This window comes from Trichechus manatus, unplaced genomic scaffold (genome assembly GCF_000243295.1).
Source record: "Trichechus manatus latirostris isolate Lorelei unplaced genomic scaffold, TriManLat1.0 scaffold00289, whole genome shotgun sequence".
NCBI classification, from domain to species: domain Eukaryota; kingdom Metazoa; phylum Chordata; class Mammalia; order Sirenia; family Trichechidae; genus Trichechus; species Trichechus manatus.
The window spans coordinates 359,226-381,174 of NW_004444225.1; the positions used below are offsets into that span (position 1 = coordinate 359,226).

The 21,949-nt window shown below is 36.3% G+C and overlaps 1 protein-coding gene across 1 annotated transcript in view; it reads left to right on the top strand.

The window, feature by feature from the left end:
• PIK3C2G (phosphatidylinositol-4-phosphate 3-kinase catalytic subunit type 2 gamma) overlaps positions 1-21,949 on the top strand; it is a 417,122-nt gene that overhangs the window by 131,601 nt on the left and 263,572 nt on the right. Inside the window, exon 15 of the mRNA XM_012559647.2 lies at positions 358-546. Coding sequence (XP_012415101.1) covers positions 358-546 — 189 coding nt within the window. The remainder of the gene's footprint in view (positions 1-357; positions 547-21,949) is intronic.

The following is a 21,949-nucleotide window of genomic DNA, read 5'->3' on the forward strand; positions in this document are numbered from 1 at the left end:
CTAAATAGTACATATTGCAGGATTCAGATAACTTGGTACGCCCTAAAGGAGACAGATTTTACCAACCAAAATGACATTTTAAAAAAAGTGATGAGAATAAGAGGGATGAAAAATAAACGTGAATTAGCTGAACTGAAGGTGTTTTTTTTTTTTCTATAAAAGAATAAAGTTGGTAGGAAATACGTTGATGAAATAACCTATCAAACTCCCAAGAAGATAAAGGACTCGTTTTCCAAAATAAAATAAAATAAGATAAAACTCAAAGAACCAGAGTAAGGTTTTGTACTGTGTGTTTATGGCAACATTTGTTAGTGCAGCAAACTCAGGTAAATTACAGTTTCCAATCTGGTTTTGCAGACTCTCTGAGGAAAAGAGAAGATACTTATGGTTTTATCGCTTCTGCTGCAACAATGAAAACTGTTCCCTTCCTCTGGTCCTGGGTAGTGCCCCTGGATGGGACGAAAGGACTGTTTCAGAAATGCATGCCATTTTGAGAGCGTGGAAATTTTCTCACCCATTGGAGGCACTTGGGCTTTTGACTTCCAGGTAAGAACTTCAAAATAAGCATGCTATCACTGGTTGGAAAGAATTTGTTTGAAGAGAAGAAATAAATAACTACATAATTAATTCAATAGCTGTTCTGTTTGTTTCTGATTTCAATAGCTATAATATTAATTTTAGATAAATTTAAGCTATGGATATTGATTTTAGACAACTCTATGCTACATTGGTGTCTTCTGTACTGAACTTAAAGCATAAATAATGGTCATAGTTTCTTAAATAAGGAATCTAGTTGCTGTTACAGAAATAATAATAACAAAAAAAAATAATAACTGGGAAAAATTCCCTACTCCTGTCCCTATCAAAATATTCAAAGTGTAGAAAAATGCTTTCCTTATAGTAGGGGCACAGTTAATATCATAATGATGATGGGAAGAATTTTTTTAAACCATCCCTCGTATTTTCTCCAGCTCCTCCCTCAATAAAATACAGAGGGGGTAATGATGTCTTCTTGTTAAGGAGACACATGTGGGAAGAAGAGTAGGATCTGGCTCTGGGTCAGGAGAAGCAGCTCTTTCCTGGCTTCCCTTCTATACTCAAATCCAAGGAGAGATATTTTAAGACTGTCTCAACAGCATCAGCTCCTTGATGCTGTGAAGAAAGTCTGCATTTTCTAGAGTCAGGGAAGAATTGTGAAACTAGCTTTACTCTGAATCCTCTCTCAAGGTCCTGAGGGAAGGTAGGATAACACAAAGAAACTATTCAACCTGATTGTTCAGGGTTGTTGACAAATTAATCTCCTTTTTAAAACTCCTGATGTAGCAAAGAAGGAGAAGGTCTTTCCTATTACTTGTAAGAGCTTCCTCTCAATTATCTAAGCTCAAAACTTACTCATCATTTAGAACTTTTCATTTTTTATGCCTCTCACATTGAAGATTTTGTTCGGTTTTATGGAGTCTTCCATTAATTAATGTGTGCCTAGATGCCACCTTTTTCCTTAAAATATATAATTTTTCTATCATTTGAGCTTGGAGATTTTTCCCTTTATAAAGCTTTGTGGGGCACACAATGTGAAGCCTTCCCTAACATTGCAATGTAGAGTCGATTGCTTCTGACTAGTACAGTGCTCTGTTACTTTATAAAGGACATGTTATCGCAGTGTGTTTACACACAACATGGAGAACTTGTGTGTTTTTGCCCACAGTACGCTGAGAACTCCTCAAGTTTAGACAGCTCATCTTAGTGTCTCCGTATCTCAAGGGCTTAATACCTGGGCATAGTATTTACTCAATATCGAATCAATCATTTTCTAAAACATGTTGTGATTGTTTATGACTTGTTTTAACATGTAAATTGTAAGTTACTGGAGGACTGTCTTAGTTTGTTAGTGCTACAAACAAAAAATACCACAAGTGGATGGCTTCAAGGACACTCATTTATTTTCTCACAGTTAAGGAGGATAGAAGCCCAAATTTAGGGTGTCGCTTTGAGAGAAGGTCCTTCTTTTTTTCTTTCAGTTTCTAGTAACTGTCAGTAATCTTTAGCCTTCCTGGGCTTATAGATGCATCTGTCTCTGCTGCCTCTCTTCCCCTGTATGTTTGTCTCTATGTCTATTCTGGTCTTTATGTAAGATACTACTTAGAAGTGTTTAGGTTTAGGATCCCATTCTATCTGGTATGACCTTATTAACATAACAAAAGAAAACCCCTATTTCAAACTGGGGTCAAATTTACAGGTACAGGGATTAGGACTTCAGCACATATTTTGGGGAGACACAATTCAATCCATAACAAAGGCATTTATATTTTATCTCCCACATCACTTTGCAAAATTGAATGAATTAATGAAGTAATGATATGGCAAGAAAATCAGTTAATGATTGATTACTTTCATTGGGATAATTCACAGCTCATCATTCTGCTGAAAAAGACAATTTCTCATTTCCAGTTTAGTCCTAACCTGTATTCCTGGTTTAGATATATATGGATAGGTAAAATCTGCCCAAATTTTTTTTTCTAAATTCTATTCTTTTGCTGAAGTAAGATTTAGCGTATTTGTGTAGTTATTATTTTTTCATCATTGAATTCATTAGCTAATAGAAAGTTGGTTCAGAGGTGAAGGTAACAACTCACAGAATGTTGTTGCTGTTGTTAGGTGCCATCGAGTCGGTTCCAACTCATACTGACACTGTGCACAACAGAACGACACACTGCCTGGTCCTGAGCCATCCTCACAATTGTTGCTGTGCTTGAGCCCATTGTTGCAGCCACTGTGTCAGTCCATCTCATTGAGGGTCTTCCTCTTTTTTGCTGACCCCCTACTTTACAAGGCATGATGTCTTTCTCCAGGGACTGATCCCTCCTGAACTCACAGAATAGGAAAAAAAGTTTGCAAAATCATGTATATGATAAGGGAATTATATCTAGAATACATAAAGAACACTGACAACTCAACAATAAAAAGATAAATCACCCAATATAAAAAAAAAAAATGACCAAAGGGCCTCAATGTTTTTTTCACAGAAGATAGAGAAATAACCAGTAAGGTCAACATTATTTGTAAGGGATATGCAGATGAAACTACAATGAGATACCACTTCATACCCACTAAACAAAAAAAAAAAAATACCAAACCCGCTGCCATCAAGTCCATTCCAACCCATATTGACCCTACAGGACAGAGTAGAACTGCCTCATAGGGTTTCCAAGGAGTGGCTGGTGGATTCAAACTGCCGACCTTTTGGTTAGTAGCATGCGATGTTAACCACTGCACCACCAGGGCTCTTCATACCCACTAGGGTGGCTATAATTAAAAAGATAGACTATAACAAGTGTTGGTGAGAATTTGGAAAAAATTTAAGACTCATACATTGCTGGTGGGAATGTAAAATGGTGCAGTTGCTTTGAAAAACAGTCTAGCAGTTCCTCAATGTTAAACATAGAGTTATCTTATGACCCAATAATTCCACTTTTAGATATATACCCAAGAGAAATGAAAACATTTCCACACAAAATCTTGTATGTAGCATTATTCATAATAACCAAAAGTGGAAACACCCAGATGTCCGTCAATTAATGAGGAAATAAATAAAGGTAGTATATTCATACACTATAAATATTTAACAATAAAAAGGAATTAATACTGATATATGCTACAACATGGATGAACCTTGAAAACATTATGTTAAGTGAAAGAAGCCAATCACAAAACACCATATATGATTCCATTTATACAAAATATCCAGAATAGACAAATCTATAGACACAGAGAGTAGATTATTTGTTGCCTAAGGCTGGGGATTGCCTAGATGGTGGGGAGAAATGAGGAGTGACTACTAATGGACATGGGGTTTTTTTTTGTGGTGATGGTTGCTCAACTCTGGAAACATATTAAAAACCATTGAATTGTACGCTTTGAATGGGTGCATTGTATGTTATTTGAATTATATATCAATAAAACTTAAAGAATTAAAAAATAAATGTAGAGGTAAAAACTATGACTATAATATCTATAAAGCATAATTTTCTGTCAGGACAACTTTTTAGGATTTCTAAAGAGGAACTGTTATTTATTTATTTATTGATTTATTTATTTTGCAACTCATTGTTTTGTTAAGATGTATTTTGACCCATACTTTATCTGAAGACATATAAATGTTTCAGCTAATATTTTTTGTAAAGTGAATGGAATATTTCTTAGAAAAAAATCTTAATCAGAATGAAGATTACAATGTTTATTAGTTTGCTCACTTATAAAATAAGGTAGTTAGCTAAATGAACTTTAATATTCTCTGGTCCCTGATACCTAAGCATAATTCTGCTTATAGTGAGTCTTCTCTACCTAAACAGATCCTGAAAATTATTTGACTTAATGTTTTAATTGTTCAGATCAAATTAGTATTTTGTGCCCCTAGTACTATCTCATTTTCCTATCCACAGTAATCCTATGAAGTAAATTCCATTATTATTCCAATTTTACAGATGAGGAAACAGAGACTTAAAGAGGTTAAGTTGCCCCCTGACAACTAGTAAATTGAGGAGCTAAATTCGGCAGTATTGAGATCTGAGCTTTCAATATCAACTACAATGCTTTATAGCCTTCCTACATAAACTCTGTAGTCTGTTTATATATTTAATACATTTAACAGTCTTTCAACAGTTTTATTTTTAAGAGTAAATAGCATTATTAAACTATCTTAATGTTTCTACTTCACAATGTAGTTTATTTTTTTCTGAATAATCAGATATTTAGAGATTATGGTGACTAATTTTAAAGTGTAGTGCAGTTTATTACTCATCATTCAGGCAATTTGGTAGAGTCTTGTGGACAGTTTCCTATCATGCACCAAATAAGGTCACTGAAAAAGTTGGAGTATTTTCACTGTACTCATTCTATGACTCCCACACATAGTTTGACTGAACTGTTAAAAAAAAAAAACTTGAGGACAAGCTGTTTTCAAAAATGAACCTTTCAGCTCCTCTAAATTCAAAAGCTGACTTTCTGAGAACAAACAGTATGTGCTTGTTAAGTGAGTTGTCAGAGTGAGGTCTTCTGAGATCTATTTTTTTCTTTTCCTCTCCTTTGAACAGTTTATCTTTTTGAATGGTTTAACCTCTTGAGAACTGGTGTGTTCCATTTCCAGCTTGGAGAGTTTTAAATTTTGGTGTTTACTTAATCCTGTCTGAAGATTCACCTCCTCCTCTTAGTTTATTTTGAGCAGGAGACATGTTTAAATTTAATTTACCTAGTGTGTGCCATAGGATGTTAATATTTCCACTACCGAGTGCCAGCAGTGTGCTCACCAGATACTGATACTTCCATTAGAGAAGGCAGTGCTGTCAGAACAGTGGAGACCAAGGGCTAAGGTCTGTGGTTCTTGGCAGATGGTTGCTATTTTCCTGAACCCTGATGCACAGGCACAACTATTCAACTGCTAATGACAAGCAGAAATTACCCAAAGAATTAAAAGGAGTTCAAGGAAAATATTCATTTAAAAATAGCAGCTCTGAATTGGCATCAGAGGATTTCATCAGGAGCTTAAATAAAGATTTGACAAGGACTTGCCAACTGACATGATATAAAATTATTGTTTTGCAAGAAGAAAAAAAATACTTGCAGACAATGGCTTAGCTTTCAAATCAGTTTCCTTGGAAAAAATATTTCACAAAAATGTTTGCTTCCAACCACTATGTTTTTTTTATCATATAAATTCATACTAAAGCCATTCTTTACTAGCACTGTAAATGGGGGGAAATGGAATGACACAACTGTGAAAACATTCACATTGGAATGATTAAGTGATCGATGGTTGTGTATCTTTTCCATGCATTTATTGAGCAAAAATATATGTCCAGGGAAATTGGTATGCACTGAATCAAATATATTGAAAAATAAGACATAGTGACTGCCTCTTAAGTGATAGATGGTTGTGTATCTTTTCCATGCATTTATTGAGCAAAAATATATGTCCAGGGAAATTGATATGCACTGAATCAAAGATATTGAAAAATAAGACATAGTAACTGCCTCTTAAAATAATACACAATTTAGAGGGAGCAACTTCAGCTGGAGATTACCATACAATATGTTCTCTATACTATAATCAAAGTAAGTACAAAGTGCTGTATGAGCCCAAAGGAGAGAGAGATGAATTCTTTCTGAGAAAGTAAGGGAAAAACAAGTGAATTAAATTCTAACTTGAAATATGCATAGGAAATTCCCGAGTGGAGAAGAAGGGAAATGTGATTTCAGGAAGAAAGAATGTAATCTGCATGGTTATGGAGGCTAGTTATGGAGAATGGTGAATAATTGAATATAATATTAGAAGGGAATTATTCTGGGAGGCAAAGTTGAAAAGAATGATTTAGTTTAAATTGTTATCAGTGTCATGAGCCAGGGTAAGTAGTATGGACTTGTTCCTGCAACCTATAGAAGTTTGTTAAGAAAGGGAGTCTTACAGAGAGGTGGGACCAAGATGGCGGAATAGTCAGATGCTTACTGTGGTCCCTCTTACAACAAAGACTGGACAAAACAAATGAATCAATTATATATGACAATCTAGGAGCCCTGAACATCTAAGGGCAAAGTTGAGGAATCGGAACGCATGGCAGAGGGAGGGAGAGATGATTTGGAAGCAGTGAGGAGTTTCTAGACCTGACCTGGTGGAAACCAGCACCCTTCAGGCCAGATAAGCTAGCATGCATGGTGAGGCAAACCGTGGTGCTCCGGAAGCATTTTCCACATCAGGAGAGAGCGAGTGGTGGAGAGTCTACTCAAGCCTTCAGAACCAGTGAAAAGCGGCGCTCAGTCAGCAAAAGATATGTGAATGCATCTGATCTACCGTGTGGATCAAAAAACACTCCCTTTGGGAAAAACCTGTCTCCCATTTACCTGCCCCCATCCTGCTGTGCACTGGGTCCCAGGCCAGCTTCAGTGATTGCTGAGTCCCCTAGGCCAGAAGTAGGACCCGCCATGCCCCGAGAGCCATTCTCCTGGCCTTGGAGAAGGAACAAATTAACAAACAGGAAAAAATAATCTGTCAGCTCCCCTAAGCCAGGAACTCAGGGTTGGCACAGCTCCTTTGCCTAGGCACAGGCATAAGGAGTCCACGGACTTTGAATGCCTTTCACCCCTGCATAGACCTGTATTGGCCTATTTCAACAGCGTAGGCCCTCGTTAACAAAGTATAACAGGGCATATACCTGAAGTCTAGCTTCACCTGTATCAGCTATATGGTAAAGTGGTATGTTCGTGACATTTGACACTGCTCTGCCCGTTAAGCAGGATCCTCACCCACCCACATCAGAGGACTGAGGACTGATGGCTCCACCCACGCCACCCAGCCACCCGCGACAGGGGTCCAAGAATTAGTGGTGCCTCCCAGTCCTGACAGCCAACAGCGTTGGGTGCCCGTAGTCCAGCTGCAAAACCCACCCACTTATGCTTACGAGGGAACAGCGACACGCTTTCCTCCCAGGCACTCAGGGGCAGCCGTCAGCCCCCTACCTTGCTCAGTGCTTGACCCCCTACTGCAGCCAGATACCTGTGCCTACACCAATCACCCCTGCCGATCTAGGACTGTAGATGAGAGCCTGCACCACATACTTGGTGACCGACTACCTGGTCACCCGAGCTGAATCCATACAAGGAAAGTAAATGGACTCCTGGGCTCACATACTTAGTAACAGATCTAACCAACTGGTGACAGGATGTTACAGCTTCAAAGGTGCCAATAATCAAACTGGCTCACATAAGCAGCCTATTTGGGCATATCAAAACAAAAGAAAACAAGAAGCTAGGACATAGTAAGCAAACGTAAAATAAATAAATATAGTAACTTATTGATAGCTCAGAGACAACAGTCAATATCAAATCACATAAAGACGCAGACCAAGTTGGCTTCACTAAGCTCCCAAAACAAAGAATCAAGGAATTTTCCGGAGGAAGAGAATTTCTTGGAATTACTAGAGATAGAATAAAAAAGATTAATGTACAGAACTCTGCAAGATATCAGGAATGAGATCAGACAAAATGCAGAACAATCCAAGGAACATACTGACAAAGCAATAGAGGAACTGAAAAAGGTTATACAAAAGCATAATGACTGCAAGAATACATAGAGAGGCAGCAAACAGTAATCCAGAGGGTTAACAACAAAATTTCAGAATTAGACAACTCAAAAGGAAGTCATAGGAGCAGAATTGAGGCAATAGAAGTCAGAATTAGTGATATTGGAAACAAAGCACTTGCCACCAATTTATTTGAGAAAAAATCAGATAAAGGAATTTCAAAAAATAAAGAAACCCTAAGAATTATGTGGGACTCTATCAAGAAGAGTAACCTACGCATGATTGGAGTACTGGAAAGGGGGATAACAGAAAATACAGAGAGAGTTGTTAAAGATTTGTTGACAGAAAACTTCCCTGGTATCATGAAAGATGACAAGCTATCTCTCCAAGATGCTCATCGAATCCCACACAAGATAGATCCCAAAAGAAAGTCATCAAGACATATTGTAATCAAACTTGCCAAAACCAAAGAAAAAGAAGGAGAATTTTAAGAGTGGCTAGGGATAAATGAAAAGTCATCTACAAAGGAGAGTCAATAAGAATAAGCTCAGACTACTCAGCAGAAACCATGCAGGCAAGAAGGCAATGGGATAACATATATAAAGCCTTGAAGGAAAAAAATTGCCATCCAAGAATTATATATCCAGTGAAACAGTCTTTCAAATATGATGATGAAATTAGGGCATTTCCAGACAAACAGAGAAGTTTTAGGAATTTGCAGAAACCAAACCAAACTTATAAGAAATACTAAAGGGAGTCGTCTGGTTAGGATATCAATGACATCAGATAACAACCCAAGACTAGAACATAGGACAGAGCAACCAGATATCAATCCAGATAGAGAAGTTACAAAAATGAATCAAAGCTAAAACACTGAAAATAGGGAAACAGAGACATCAATATGTGAGAGATGACAACATTAAAACAAAAAAAAAGGGATTAAAACGTAGTCATAGATCTTACATATAGAGAGGAAATCAAAGTGATATGAAGAAGTAAAAGACTGGTTTAAACTTAGAAAAATAAAGGTAAATATTAAGGTAACCACAAAGGAAACTAACAATCCTACACATCAAAATAAAAAACAAGAAAAACATAAAGACTCAACAAATACAAAATCAACAACAATGAAAAAGATGAAAAAATATACATAAAGAAAAATAACTCAGCACACAAAATTAAGTGGAACAAAGAAACGGGCAACAACACCAAAAAAAAGACATCAAAATGACAGCACTAAACTCATGCCTATCAATAATTATGCTGAATGAAAATAGGCTAAATGCAACAATAAAGAGACAGAGAGAGGCAGAATGGATAAACAAAACACAATCCATCTATATGCTGCCTACAAAAGACACTCCTTAGACTTAAAGACACAAACAAACTAAAACTCCAAGGATGAAAAGAATATATCAAGCAAAGAACACTCAAAAAAGAGCTGGAGTGGCAATATTAATCTCTGACAAAATAGACTTTAAAGTAAAATCCACCACAAACCTTAAGGAAGGACACTATATAATGATTAAAGGGTCAATACACCAGAAGGACATAACCATAATAAATATTTATGCACCCAATGACAGGGGTCCAAAATACATAAAACAATCTCTAACAGCATTGAAAGAGAAATAGATGGCTCCGCAATTATAGTAGGAGACATCAACACTCCACTCTCGGTGAAGGATAGAATATCCAGAAAGAAGCTCAGTAAAGACATGGAAGATCTAAATGCCACAGTCAACCAACTTGATCTCACAGCCATATACCAAACAGTGCATCCAACAGTAGCCAAGTATACCTTGTTTTTCAATGCACGTGGAACATTCTCCAGAATAGACCACATATTAGGCCACAAAGCAAGTCTTAACAGAATCCAAAACATCAAAATATTATAAAGCATATTTTCTGACCATAAAGCCATAAAAGTAGAAATCAATAACAGAAAAAGCAAGGAAAAATAATCAAACACATGGAAACTGAACAACACCTTGCTCAAGAACTACTGGGTTATAGAAGAAATTAAGGCTGGAATAAAAAATTCATACAATCAAATGAGAATGAAAACACATCCTACCAGAAACTTTGGGACACAGCAAAAGCAGTGCTCAGAGGTAAGTTTACAGCAATAAATGCACACATCCAAAAAGAAGAAAGGGCCAAAATCAAAACATTAACCCTATAACTCAAACAAGTAAAAAGAGAGGAGCAAAAGAAGCTCTCGGGTGCCAGAAGAAAGGAAATAATAAGAATTAAAACAGAATTAAATGAAGTACAGAATAGGAAAACAATTGAAAGAGTTAACAAGACGAAAAGCTGGTTGTTTGAAAAGACCAATAAAATCGATAAACTACTGGCCAAACTGACAAAGGAAAAACAGGAGAGGAAGCAAATAACCCGAATAACAAATGAGATGGATGATATCACAACAAACCCAACTGAAATTAAAAGAATCATAACAGAATACTATGAAAAATTGTACTCTAACAAATTAGAAAACCTAGAGGAAATGGACAAATTTCTAGAAACACACTACCTACCTAAACTAACACCAACAGAGGTAGAACAACTAAATAAACCTATACCAAAAGAAGAGATTGAAAAAGTGATTAAAATACTCTCAACAAAAAAAGCCCTGGTCCTGAGAGTTTCACTGGAGAATTCTACCGAACTTTCATAGGAGAGTTAACACCACTACTACTCAAGGTATTTCAGAGCATAGAAGAGGATGGAATACTCCCAAACTCATTCTATGAAGCCAGCATAACCCTGATACCAAAACCAGGTAAAAATACCACAAAAAAGAAAACTACAGACCAGTATCCCTCATAACCGTAGATACAAAAATCCTCAACAAAATTCTAGCCAATAGTATTCAACAACATACCAAAAAAATAATTCACCATGACCAAGTAGGATTTATACCAGGTATGCAGGGATGGCTTAACATGAGAAAAACAATCAATGTAAATCCATCACATTAATAAAACAAAAGACAAGAACCACATGATCTTTTCGATTGATGCAGAAAAGGAATTTGACAAAGTCCAATACCCATTCATGTTAAAAACTCTCAGCAAAATAGGAATAGAAGGGAAATTCCTCAACATAATTAAGGGCATTTATACAAAGCCAACAGCCAACATCATCCTAAATGGAGAGAGTTTGAAAGCATTCCCCTTCAAAACGGGAACCAGAGAAGGATGCCCTGTATCACCACTCTTATTCAACATTGTGCTGGAAGTCCTGGCCAGAGCAGTTAGGCTCGAAAAAGAAATAAAGGGCATCCAAATTAGTAAGAAAGAAGTAAAAGTATCTCCGTTTACAGATGATATGATCTTATACATAGAAAACCCCAAAGAATACAGAAGAAAACTACTGGAACTAATAGAAGATTTCAGCAAAGTATCAGGATACAAGATAAACCTACAAAAATCAGCTGGATTCCTCTACACCAACAAAGAGAACTCGGAAGAGGAAATCACAAAATCAGTTTCATTTACAATAGTCCCTAAGTAAATAGATTTATATAGGAATAGATCTATCCAGAGATGTAAAAGACCTATACAGTGAAAACTACAAGACACTACTGCAAGATATCTAAAGAGACCTGCATAAGTGGAAAAACATACCTTGCTCATGGGTAGGAATACTTAACATTGTGAAAATGTCCATTCTACCCAAAGTGATCTACAGATACAATGCAATCCTGATCCAAATTTCAATGGCATTTTTTAATGAGATGGAGAAACAAATCACCAACTTCATATGGAAATAGAAGAGGTCCCAGATAAGTAAAGCATTACTGAAGAAGAAGAACAAAATGGGAGCCCTCATACTACCTGATTTTAGACCCTATTATACCACCACAGTAGTCAAAACAGGCTGGCACTACAAAAACAGATACATATACCAATGGAACAAAATTGAGAATCCAGACTTGAATTCATCCACCTATGAGCAGCTGGTATTTGACAGAGGCCCAAAGTCCGTTAATTGAGGAAAAGACAGTCTCTTTAACAAATGGTGCTGACATAACTGGATATCCATCTGCAAAAAACTGAAACAAGACCAATACCTCACACAAGGCACAAAAACTAATTCAAAATGGATCAAATACCTAAGTATAAAATCTGAAACAATGAATATCATGGAAGAAAAAATAGGGACAATGCTAGGAGCTGTAATACATGGCATAAACAGAATACAAAACATTACTAACAATGCACAAACACCAGAAGAGAAACTAGATAACTGGGAGCTCCTAAAAATCAAACACTTACACTCATCAAAAGACTTCACCAAAAGAGTAAAAAGACAGCCCACAGACTGGGAAAAAAGTTTTGGCTATGACACATCTGATCAGCATCTAATCACTAAAATCTACAAGATACTACAAAACCTCAACAACAAAAAGACAAATAACCCAATTAAAAAATGGGCAAAGGATAGGAACAGGCTTTTCACCAAAGAAGACATTCAGGAAGCTAACAGACACATGAGGAAATGCTCACGATCATTAGCCATTAGAGAAATGCAAATCAAAACTACAATGAGATACCATCTCACCCCAGCAAGGCTAGCATTAATCCAAACCACACAATAAATGTTGGAGAGGTTGTAGAGAGACTGGAACACTTATTCACTGCTGGTGGAGATGTAAAATGGTACAACCACTTTGGAAATTGAATTGGCACTTCCTTAAAAAGCTAGAAATAGAAGTACCATATGATCCAGCGTCTCGCTCCTTGGAATATATCCTAGAGAGATAAGAGCCATCACACGAATAGATATATGCACACCCATGTTCATTGCAGCACTGTTCACGATCGCAGAAAGATGGAAACAACCTAGATGCCCATCAACGGACAAATGGATAAACAAATTATGGTATATTCACACAGTGGAATACTACCCAATGATAAAGAACAACAATGAATCCGTGAAACATCTTACAACATGGAGGAATCTGGAAGGCATTATGCTGAGTGAATTTAGTCAGTTGCAAAAGGACAAATATTGTATAAAACTACTCCTATAAAGACTCAAGAATGGTTTAAACACAGAAGAAGACATTCTTTGATGATTATGAGTGTGGGGAGGGATGGAGAGGGGTATTCACTAACTACGCAGTAGACAAGAATTAGCTTAGGTGAAGGGAAGGACAATGCATACTACAGGGGAAGTCAGCACAACTGGACTAAACCAAAGCTAAGATGTTTCTTAAATACAACCAAACTTTGAGGGGCAGAGTAGCAGGGGCTGGAGTCTGGGGACCATGGTTTCCTGGGACATCTAGGTCAGTTGGTATAACAAAGTTTATTAAGAAAGTTTTCTGCATTCCACTTTGGTGAGTGGTGTCTGGGTTCTTAAAAGCTAGGGAATAGCCATCTAAGATGCATCAGTTTGTCCCAACCCACCTGGAGCAAAGGAGAATGAAGCACACCAAAGACACAAGGAAAATATCAGCCCAAGAGACAGAAAGGGCCACATAAACCAGAGACTTCATCAGCCTGAGATCCAAAGAACTAGATGGTACCTGGCTACCACCAATGACCATCCTGACAGGGAACACAACAGAGAGTCCCTGATGGAGCAGGAGAATAGTGGGGTGCAGAACTCAAATTCTAGTGAAAAGACCAGACTTAATTGTTCGACTGAGACTGGAAGGACCCCAGAAGACATGTCCCCCGTATTCTCTGTTAGCCCAAAACTAAAACCATTCCTGAAGCCAAGTCTTCAGACAAAGATTAGACTGGACTATGGGACATAAGATGATACTCATGAAGAGTGTGCTTCTTAGCTCAAGTAGTTACATGAGACTAAATGGGCAGCTCCTGTCCAGAGGCGAGATGAGAATGCAGAGAGGGTCAGGAGCGGGTTGAATGGACACAGGAAATCTGGGGTGGAAAGGAGGAGTGTGTTGTCACAGTATAGGGAGAGCAACTAGGGTCACATAACAGTGTGTGTATAAATTTTTGTATGAGAGACTAACTTGAATTGTAAACTTTCAGTTAAAAAAAAGTTCACAATAAAAACAGGGAATCACATATGCAAATTTATGTAATACAAGGATAATTCTGAAAGTGAGAGCAAGGCTATCGGATGGTATTCTACTGCAATAGTCCATTTGAAAAATAGTGTGGGCCTCATCTAAGTAGCAGCAGAGAACCACAGGGAAGATCTGAGAGACATTACAAGGACAGTGAAAAAGAGAAGATAAGATAGATTTTGAACTTTCTGATTTGGGTAAATGCTAGACAATTACATCATTAACTAAGACAGGAATTACAGAAGAAAGAGCAAATCTGGATAGTGAAAGAGGGAGAGTTCTGTTTTGGACACACTGAATGTTTTAAAAACCTGTATGATACCCAGGAGGAGATGTCCAGTAAGCAGTTGTATATACAGATCTGAAGCTCAATAGAGAATTCAAAATTTGAAAACAAGTAGGGAAGTTATTGACTTTAAGGCAGAAATTGAAGCCACAGAGGTAGAGGAAATTAACACAGCTATTATAAAGCAGGGGTAATAGGAATACTTACCTTATAGGGTTGCTGTGTGGAATAGATAAGGTAAAGTACTTACAAGAACATTCAATAAATGCCACCAGTCATGTGTATTATCATCATCTTCATCATAATTATATTTTTAATAGTATGGAGATTTCAGGTTCTTGTAATGCTAAATTATAAATAAATGAAGTCATGGGAAAAATTCATTTCAATTAAACTTAACTAACTTAAATTCAATTGATAAAATTTATATAATAAAATAATTAACATCTTAATAATAAATATGTCACAGTTAAGTATGATTTATAGTTTACAAGGCACTTTTTACAATATGTGATTTGATCCTCAGAACAACCTGTTTAGCAAGTATTCTATTTACAAAAGTAGAAACATCTACTCTTTCCCCCATTTTACAAATTCCCATTTTACAGATGAAGAATTGAAGTCTGCCAATTTATTCATTTAACAGGTATTTATTGACGGTCTAGTGATAGTAAGCCCTTCATTAGGTCCTGAAGCCAATATATTAAGGAAAAATAAATACAGTCCCGCTGTCATGGAGTTGCAATCTGGTGGGGGAGTTGAGAGTCCAACCGTTACCAAATGATAAATGTAAAATGACAGGTGTTCTAACAGCTCTGAATGAAAGGCACATAGTTCTATGATAACATGTAACAAGGGAACCAAACCGCCTTTTCAATGTGGGGAAAGTCTTCCCTGAGGAGGTTATGTCTGAGCTCAGGTCCAAAGGATAAGTGGGAATGAGTTGACAAGAGGGGAGAGTGTAAAATGAATCTGAATATGAAGAGATCGTAGAATGAATCTGATTGTGAAAAGACCTTAGGATAGGAACTGCATTTGGAAACTGAAAGAGCCAGTGTGTCTGGAGTTCAGGAAAGGAATGTATGATGTAAGATCATCTAACTTGCTATGGTGGAACTAGAAGACCATGTTAAGGACTTGTAAGCCATGTTAAGTAACTTGGTCTATATTCTACTAACAATGGGAAAGCTTTACGTGATCCTAAATGAGAGGCTGTTTTGAACAGATTTGCATCTTTGAAAGATTGCTCTGGTTTCTGAGTGGAGTATGGATTTGGTGAGGGGGATGAGTTAGGAAGCTGTGGAAGTAGTCCAGGTGAGAGAGGGTTACAGGTCAGCCTAAGTGGTAGTGGCAGTGGAAAGCAATGAAGAGAATGAAAACAAAACAAAACAAAACCCTTCAGGAATAAAAATGAAAGGATGGGGGGGGGGTTGGTCTATGAAGAAGAGAGGGGTCAAGGATTACCTCTGGTTTCTGTCTTAGGTAAGTAAGTGGATAATAGAAACATTCATTAAGATGGCGCAACTAGATGACAAATAGATTTTGGAAGAAGAATCTTCTGTGCAGGCTGGAGTATGTTGGTTTTGAAGTGTGCTTGAGATGGCTGAATTTACAGCTCTGATGGTTCAGAGGACAAATCTGGGCTAGAGACCCCAGTGTGAAAATCATCAACATAAGGATGGGGATGGTGAAAATGAACTTGTTTCGAGAGACAGCATAGAGTAAGAAAAGAAGAATCTTGATAGTTAGACCTGATGATCTGCTTCCATAAAGATTACAGCCAAGAAAACCATATGGGACAGTTCTATTCTGTCACATACTGTTGCCATGAGTCAGAATTGACTGGATGGCACCTAACAGCAACCACATGACTTATATAGTTAATACTCAATTTCTACATGCAAGTTCATTAACTATCTTTCAGAAAATATTTCTGTACAGCTTTATATGCTTGAGTCTGGTACCCATTCATACTCCTTTCAGTTCAGTGCTGGGCCAGTGTGCCAGTCCATTTAGACAAATTGCACTGCTCACTGCTATGTGTCTCTGATGATCCATTTAGAATGCAGTAAAATGAATAATACACCCAAGCTAGTTCTATGGATTTTATATAACTGTACAAAAGATCAAAAAGCATTGCTGAAGTACTGCAGAAAGCTTACTGGTCTACTACTCTGGAGATCTGGATTCTAGTCCCAGAGCAACAAACAAATGAACTAGGGAAAACAGCTTAATATCTCTGAGTTTCAGTTTCTTCGTCTGTATAGTAAGGAGACTGAACTAGGTCTCCAAGTTTTCTTGGGTTGTAATATTCTGAAATTATGTGAAATTTCTTGAAAGAACATGACTTATTCAGTAGATAAAGGTTTACAATCATCTGAAAGAATTCTTCTTCACCACTTTGCCTAGAAAAAAAAATTTCTTCTGCCACATCTGACCAGTTTTATACTAGAAAAATAGCAAAGATATTCATATTGACGTTTTTCCTCCAAACTGATCCTGAGTGTGTCATTGGAATCAAACCTGTTGGAGAAACAGTTCTGCACTTCTGAGAGTTTTCTAATTCTAGCTTGACATTGGGGCCTTTAACTGTGAATATCCTCATCGCGTTCTGTGTGAATTCTTGCTGTTTATTCTGAAGTCTGACATTTCTGTTACAGTTAAATTTGATGTCAGATTTCTTTGCTGTTCAGTTTACTCAAAGTCACTGCTTTTAAAGGTCAACATTTGTTACATCACACTGGGCTTTCACTTGTCATTTCAAAAGTTCTTTGAGTAAGATATTGCCCCTCTATCATTGTTCAGACTAGGAAGAGAGGAAGAAAAGAAAAAAAAATTATGATAGTGGGAAAAAAGAAGAGCAGAGTAGAAATGATATTAAAATAAGTCAAGTGAAAGAAGATAACATATGTATTTTTCTGTTGAAATTTCATTTTCATGACTGTCCTGGCCCTGTGAAATGTTTTGATCCCCTGGCATTTCTTGTAGCCTAGTGGGATGAGAAGAATTAGATACACGTAAGAGAGGACATATGACTATTCCAAAGTCTGAATGTGGGTCAGATGGTTTCAAAGCCAATTTGTTGCCAAGAAAGACAGAGGTTGACATGTTGCTGTCTTACAAACAGGCTGTAGGTAATGATTCCTTGACCTATGGTCCTACAGTAGTAACACATGAACAGAAGTGTGCTGTACATCAGAGTCTCAAAGTGAGATCCAAAGTCCCCAAGATGCTTACAAGAGTGTCACAAAGTCAAAGTTATTTCCATAATAATTCTAAGATGTCATTTGTCTTTGTCACATTCATTCTGTCACAAGTATAGAGTTTTCTAGAGACTACATAACATGCAAATTTAATACAGAAACAGATATGAGAATCCCATTGTCTTTTATTAAAACAGACATTAGAAAGATTTGCTAACTGTAACAGTGTCAATCTTCTCACTAAATATTTTCTTTATTTTTGAAAATATAGTTGTTTTCATAGAAATATGTTACTTATGTTTATAAGTAATGGGTTTACTAATGCTATTTTAAATGAATAGATAAATATTAAATGTCTTGGTTTTGTCTCTAATATGGCAATTATTGATGGGTATAACCCACATAAGCAAATGCTTTCTGGGGTGTTCAATACTTTTTAAGGGTGTAAAAGGGTCCTGAGACAAAAATGTTGGAGAACTGCTCTTGCACAGAAAACCCTAACCCCTAGACAGTTTGCACCTCCACACTGAGACAAAGAGTTACCTAAACACTGGATACTACCTTCTTCCCTGCCCGTGCAAGGATTACCGTTCCAATTTAATCCTCTACTCTACCCTAAGCCTGTGTTTTCCCAACGTTGTTGGCAAGATATAAAGCTCATATTTCACTGAAGTTCCTTTGAAAACTTCATCTTAAAGTTGCTTTAGTTTTCGTTGTTATTATTATTTTAACCTTGGTTTTCTAGCCATCTATCCTTGATTCTTTTGAGAAATCTTTACAGTCTTAGTCTTCAGAGAGCATTTTTCTTTTGTCTCTCAATGGCCGTTTCTAGGTGTTTCCATAACAATTATTGTAGAAAGGTATATTTATTTTAGTTATGGGATCTTGTCCTTTCATAGATCCCCAAGACTCAATTGTTAGCTCAATCCAGAGGCAACTAAACCCTGAATAAATAGAATGACTGCTCATAAACTGAATAGTAAGCCAAAGTCATGTTTTGCTTTTGGCCATAATACTTTTTGTTCCATTACTCAGACATGCTTGGGAAACTAAATTAGCTAACATAAATTGCTTAAATAAACATTTAGAAAATGATGAATGACCTTAAAGAAGTGATTATTTCACATGGACTCTTGCTAAGCCTAATAAAAAAGAAAAAAAAAATTGTTTAAATTTACAGGATCTCCTCCCAAAAAACTAATGGAGTTTCACTGACCTTGTATCTTTTTAATATATCAAGCCTGGTCTCCATTTATTACAATGTAAATGTTCTATTTTCTGACTGATTATAAGGAAGTTCCTTGTAAATGTAAATAATTGTGGACCTTGTTGACATCAGTCTGGTGAATCTTCTAACAGTACTTTTGTTCTGATTTAAAGTGTTACGTCTACTTCTACAGTAATTAAAGTTTCAAGGTTAGTAAAATTGCTAGAGTGTGTCTCTTGGTTTATGATTGGCAGGAATTATATGTGTTTTTTCCAGCAAATAGAGTCATTAGAAAGATCAATAACCTGGCTTGTGAAAAATTCAAACTAGGTTGCTGCTCTTCTGTTACATGTGACATTTCACTCTGTAAATAACACACCACGGTCAAAGAACTAATATGGGTAGACCCCACCACATTTAGAAATGAGTTCCTGACCATGAAATGCCAAGAACTATATCCGAGAAGAATGTTTAAATAGTTCAGACATCAAAGGGAAAAATGCCAGGATTTGCAGAACATATTTGTCCATTGATCTATACCTGAGTTCAAGGCCATGAAAAGGTGTTACGTTATAAACAAATTTTTCAAGGTCAGAGATCCCGGATTGGGTGTATTATGTTAGAAGAATATTCTAACTCAACTAAAAAATATAAAGCTTGTTATTTCACACGATAGTGTTTGCTCTTAAAAGGGCACATGATTTGGAGATTTTTCCCCTCCTGCTGATAATGAATTTGCAGTTATTGGTCTATATTTATTAATTAGTTGGACAAGACATACTTTTAAAAAAAAAACTCATTATTTTTAGTAGCCAGTTAAACTTCCTTATATTTGGAAAATTTTCAAAACTATGCTTGAAAAGAAAATTAAAATTATCCATAAAACCTCTATACAGAGATTCTGTATTAATATTTTGACCCCTCTCTTTTTTTTGTTAATCATATAGAGAAATATACACATTTTTAAAATGGTATTACATTGCATAAATTTTTCATAATATTTCATCATTAAATATTCATATACAATATAATTTTTAATGACTAAATAAATTACATCATATGGACACAGCATATTTAACTTAACTATTTTTAGACATTTCTATTATTTCCAATTTTTCCACACATATATCTTCACACGTCTCCTATTATTTTGTTAGGATAAATTCCCAAAAGCGAAATTGCTAGATCAAGGAATAAGCATTTTTTTAAAGTTTTTTGTTTTTTTTTTTAAATTCACGTTACCATATATTGCCAGCAATATATTTAAAGAGCCCGTTTCCCAGGAACTTCACCAACACTGCCAGCCTCTCTTTTAATGTAGCCAACTGTTTCTAAAATAGGCAAATGCAAGTTATATTTTGATCAACTTTAATGTCAAGTTCGGCATTAGTCACAGCTCAGGGTGTCATATGGTTAGTTTCTTAGCGGTTTCTCCTCCAATTTCTTCCTGAACTTCCAGCAGTAATGAATGAAAAACAGATATTCTTTTCCATTATAATACATGCACATTCTTCCTAGCATTTTCATGGATAAATGCAAATATATACTTTTCCTTTTGGACTATACTATACAGGTATTACTAGTTTTTGGTTCTCTTGTTCTTGAAGGAGCGTGAAAAAAAAAAAAAATACTGCTCCTCCTTTACCTGCAGATTTTTTTCCTCCTACCCTTTTGATTCCAGCAGAGACCTATGTTTACTGAGAGAAAAAAATCAGGAATTTATATGGGTGCTATGTGTGGAAATAAACCTATTTCTACCAGTGTAAATTATCTCAGAGCACAGAAAGGTATAAAATTGGCTTCATAGTATCATTTTCCTAATTATTATCATGATGATCAATGCATTTTTATTAATTTTCCACCATATGTGGAGAATGGTGCTAAGTCCTAGGAATAAAAAGTAGGATGGGACTTGTACTTGGTTTTTTTTTTTTTAATAATATTTTATTGTGTTTTAGGTGAAAGTTTACACAGCAAATTAGGTTCCCATTTAACAATTTTTGTACAAATTGTTCTGTGACATTGGTTACATTTTTCACAATGTGCCAGCATTCTCATTATTTCCATTCTGTTTGTTCTGTTTCCATTAATCTAGCTTCCCTGGCCCTCCTTACCTTCTCGTCTTTGCTTTAGGATAAATGTTGACCGTTTGGTCTCATATAGTTGATTATTTAAGAATGCGTAGTACTTATGGGTGATATTGTTTATTTTGTAAGCCAGTCTATTATTTGGCTGAAAGGTGGCCTCTGACAGTGACTTCAGTTCCAATTTCAAAGGATATCTTAGGGCGATAGTCTCGGAGGCTCCTCCACTCTCTATCAGTACAGTAAGTCTGGCTTGTTTTAGGAATCAGAGTTTTGTTCTACATTTTTCTCCCATCCTTTCTGGGACCTTCTATTGTGTCCCTGGTCAAAATGGTCAGTAGTGGTAGCTGGGCACGAGGTAGTTCTTCTGACCTCAGGCTAGAAGAGGCCATGGACTGTTCATTCTGTGGACTAGTTTCTTCTTTGAGTCTTTGGTTTTCTTCATTCTCTTTAGCTCCAGGTGAGTAGAGACCAATACTTGTATCTGAGGTTGCCACTCACAAGCTTTTAAGACCCCAGATGGTACTCACCAAACTAGGATGTACAACATTATCTTTATGAACTATGTTCTGCCAATTAATCAAGTTACCCCTAAGCCTTTTAACCCAGTAAATCAATCCCTCAAGGTGTTTGGATATGTCTAGGAAGTCTCTGTAACTATGCCTTAATGTACTTTATTATATATATGAATAGATATGCAGCACACACAAACATGTATATACATATGCCTACAGATACACCGGTACATGCTCGCACATGTACTCACATACACTTACACATATACATATCTACCTATGTACATACATATCTACCTATGTTACCGCACACATATTTTTTGGTTGTTATCACGTTGCAAAATCGTATAGTTATAGCATTTACCGAAATGGTCCTTTATTCTTTTTATTTATTTATTTATTTTTTATTGTACTTCAGGTGAAGGCTTACAGAACAAATAGTTTCTCATGAAACAGAAGTACACATGTTGTTTTATGACACTGGTTAACAACCCCAGAACATATCAACCCTCTAACTTCTCAACCTTTTTTTT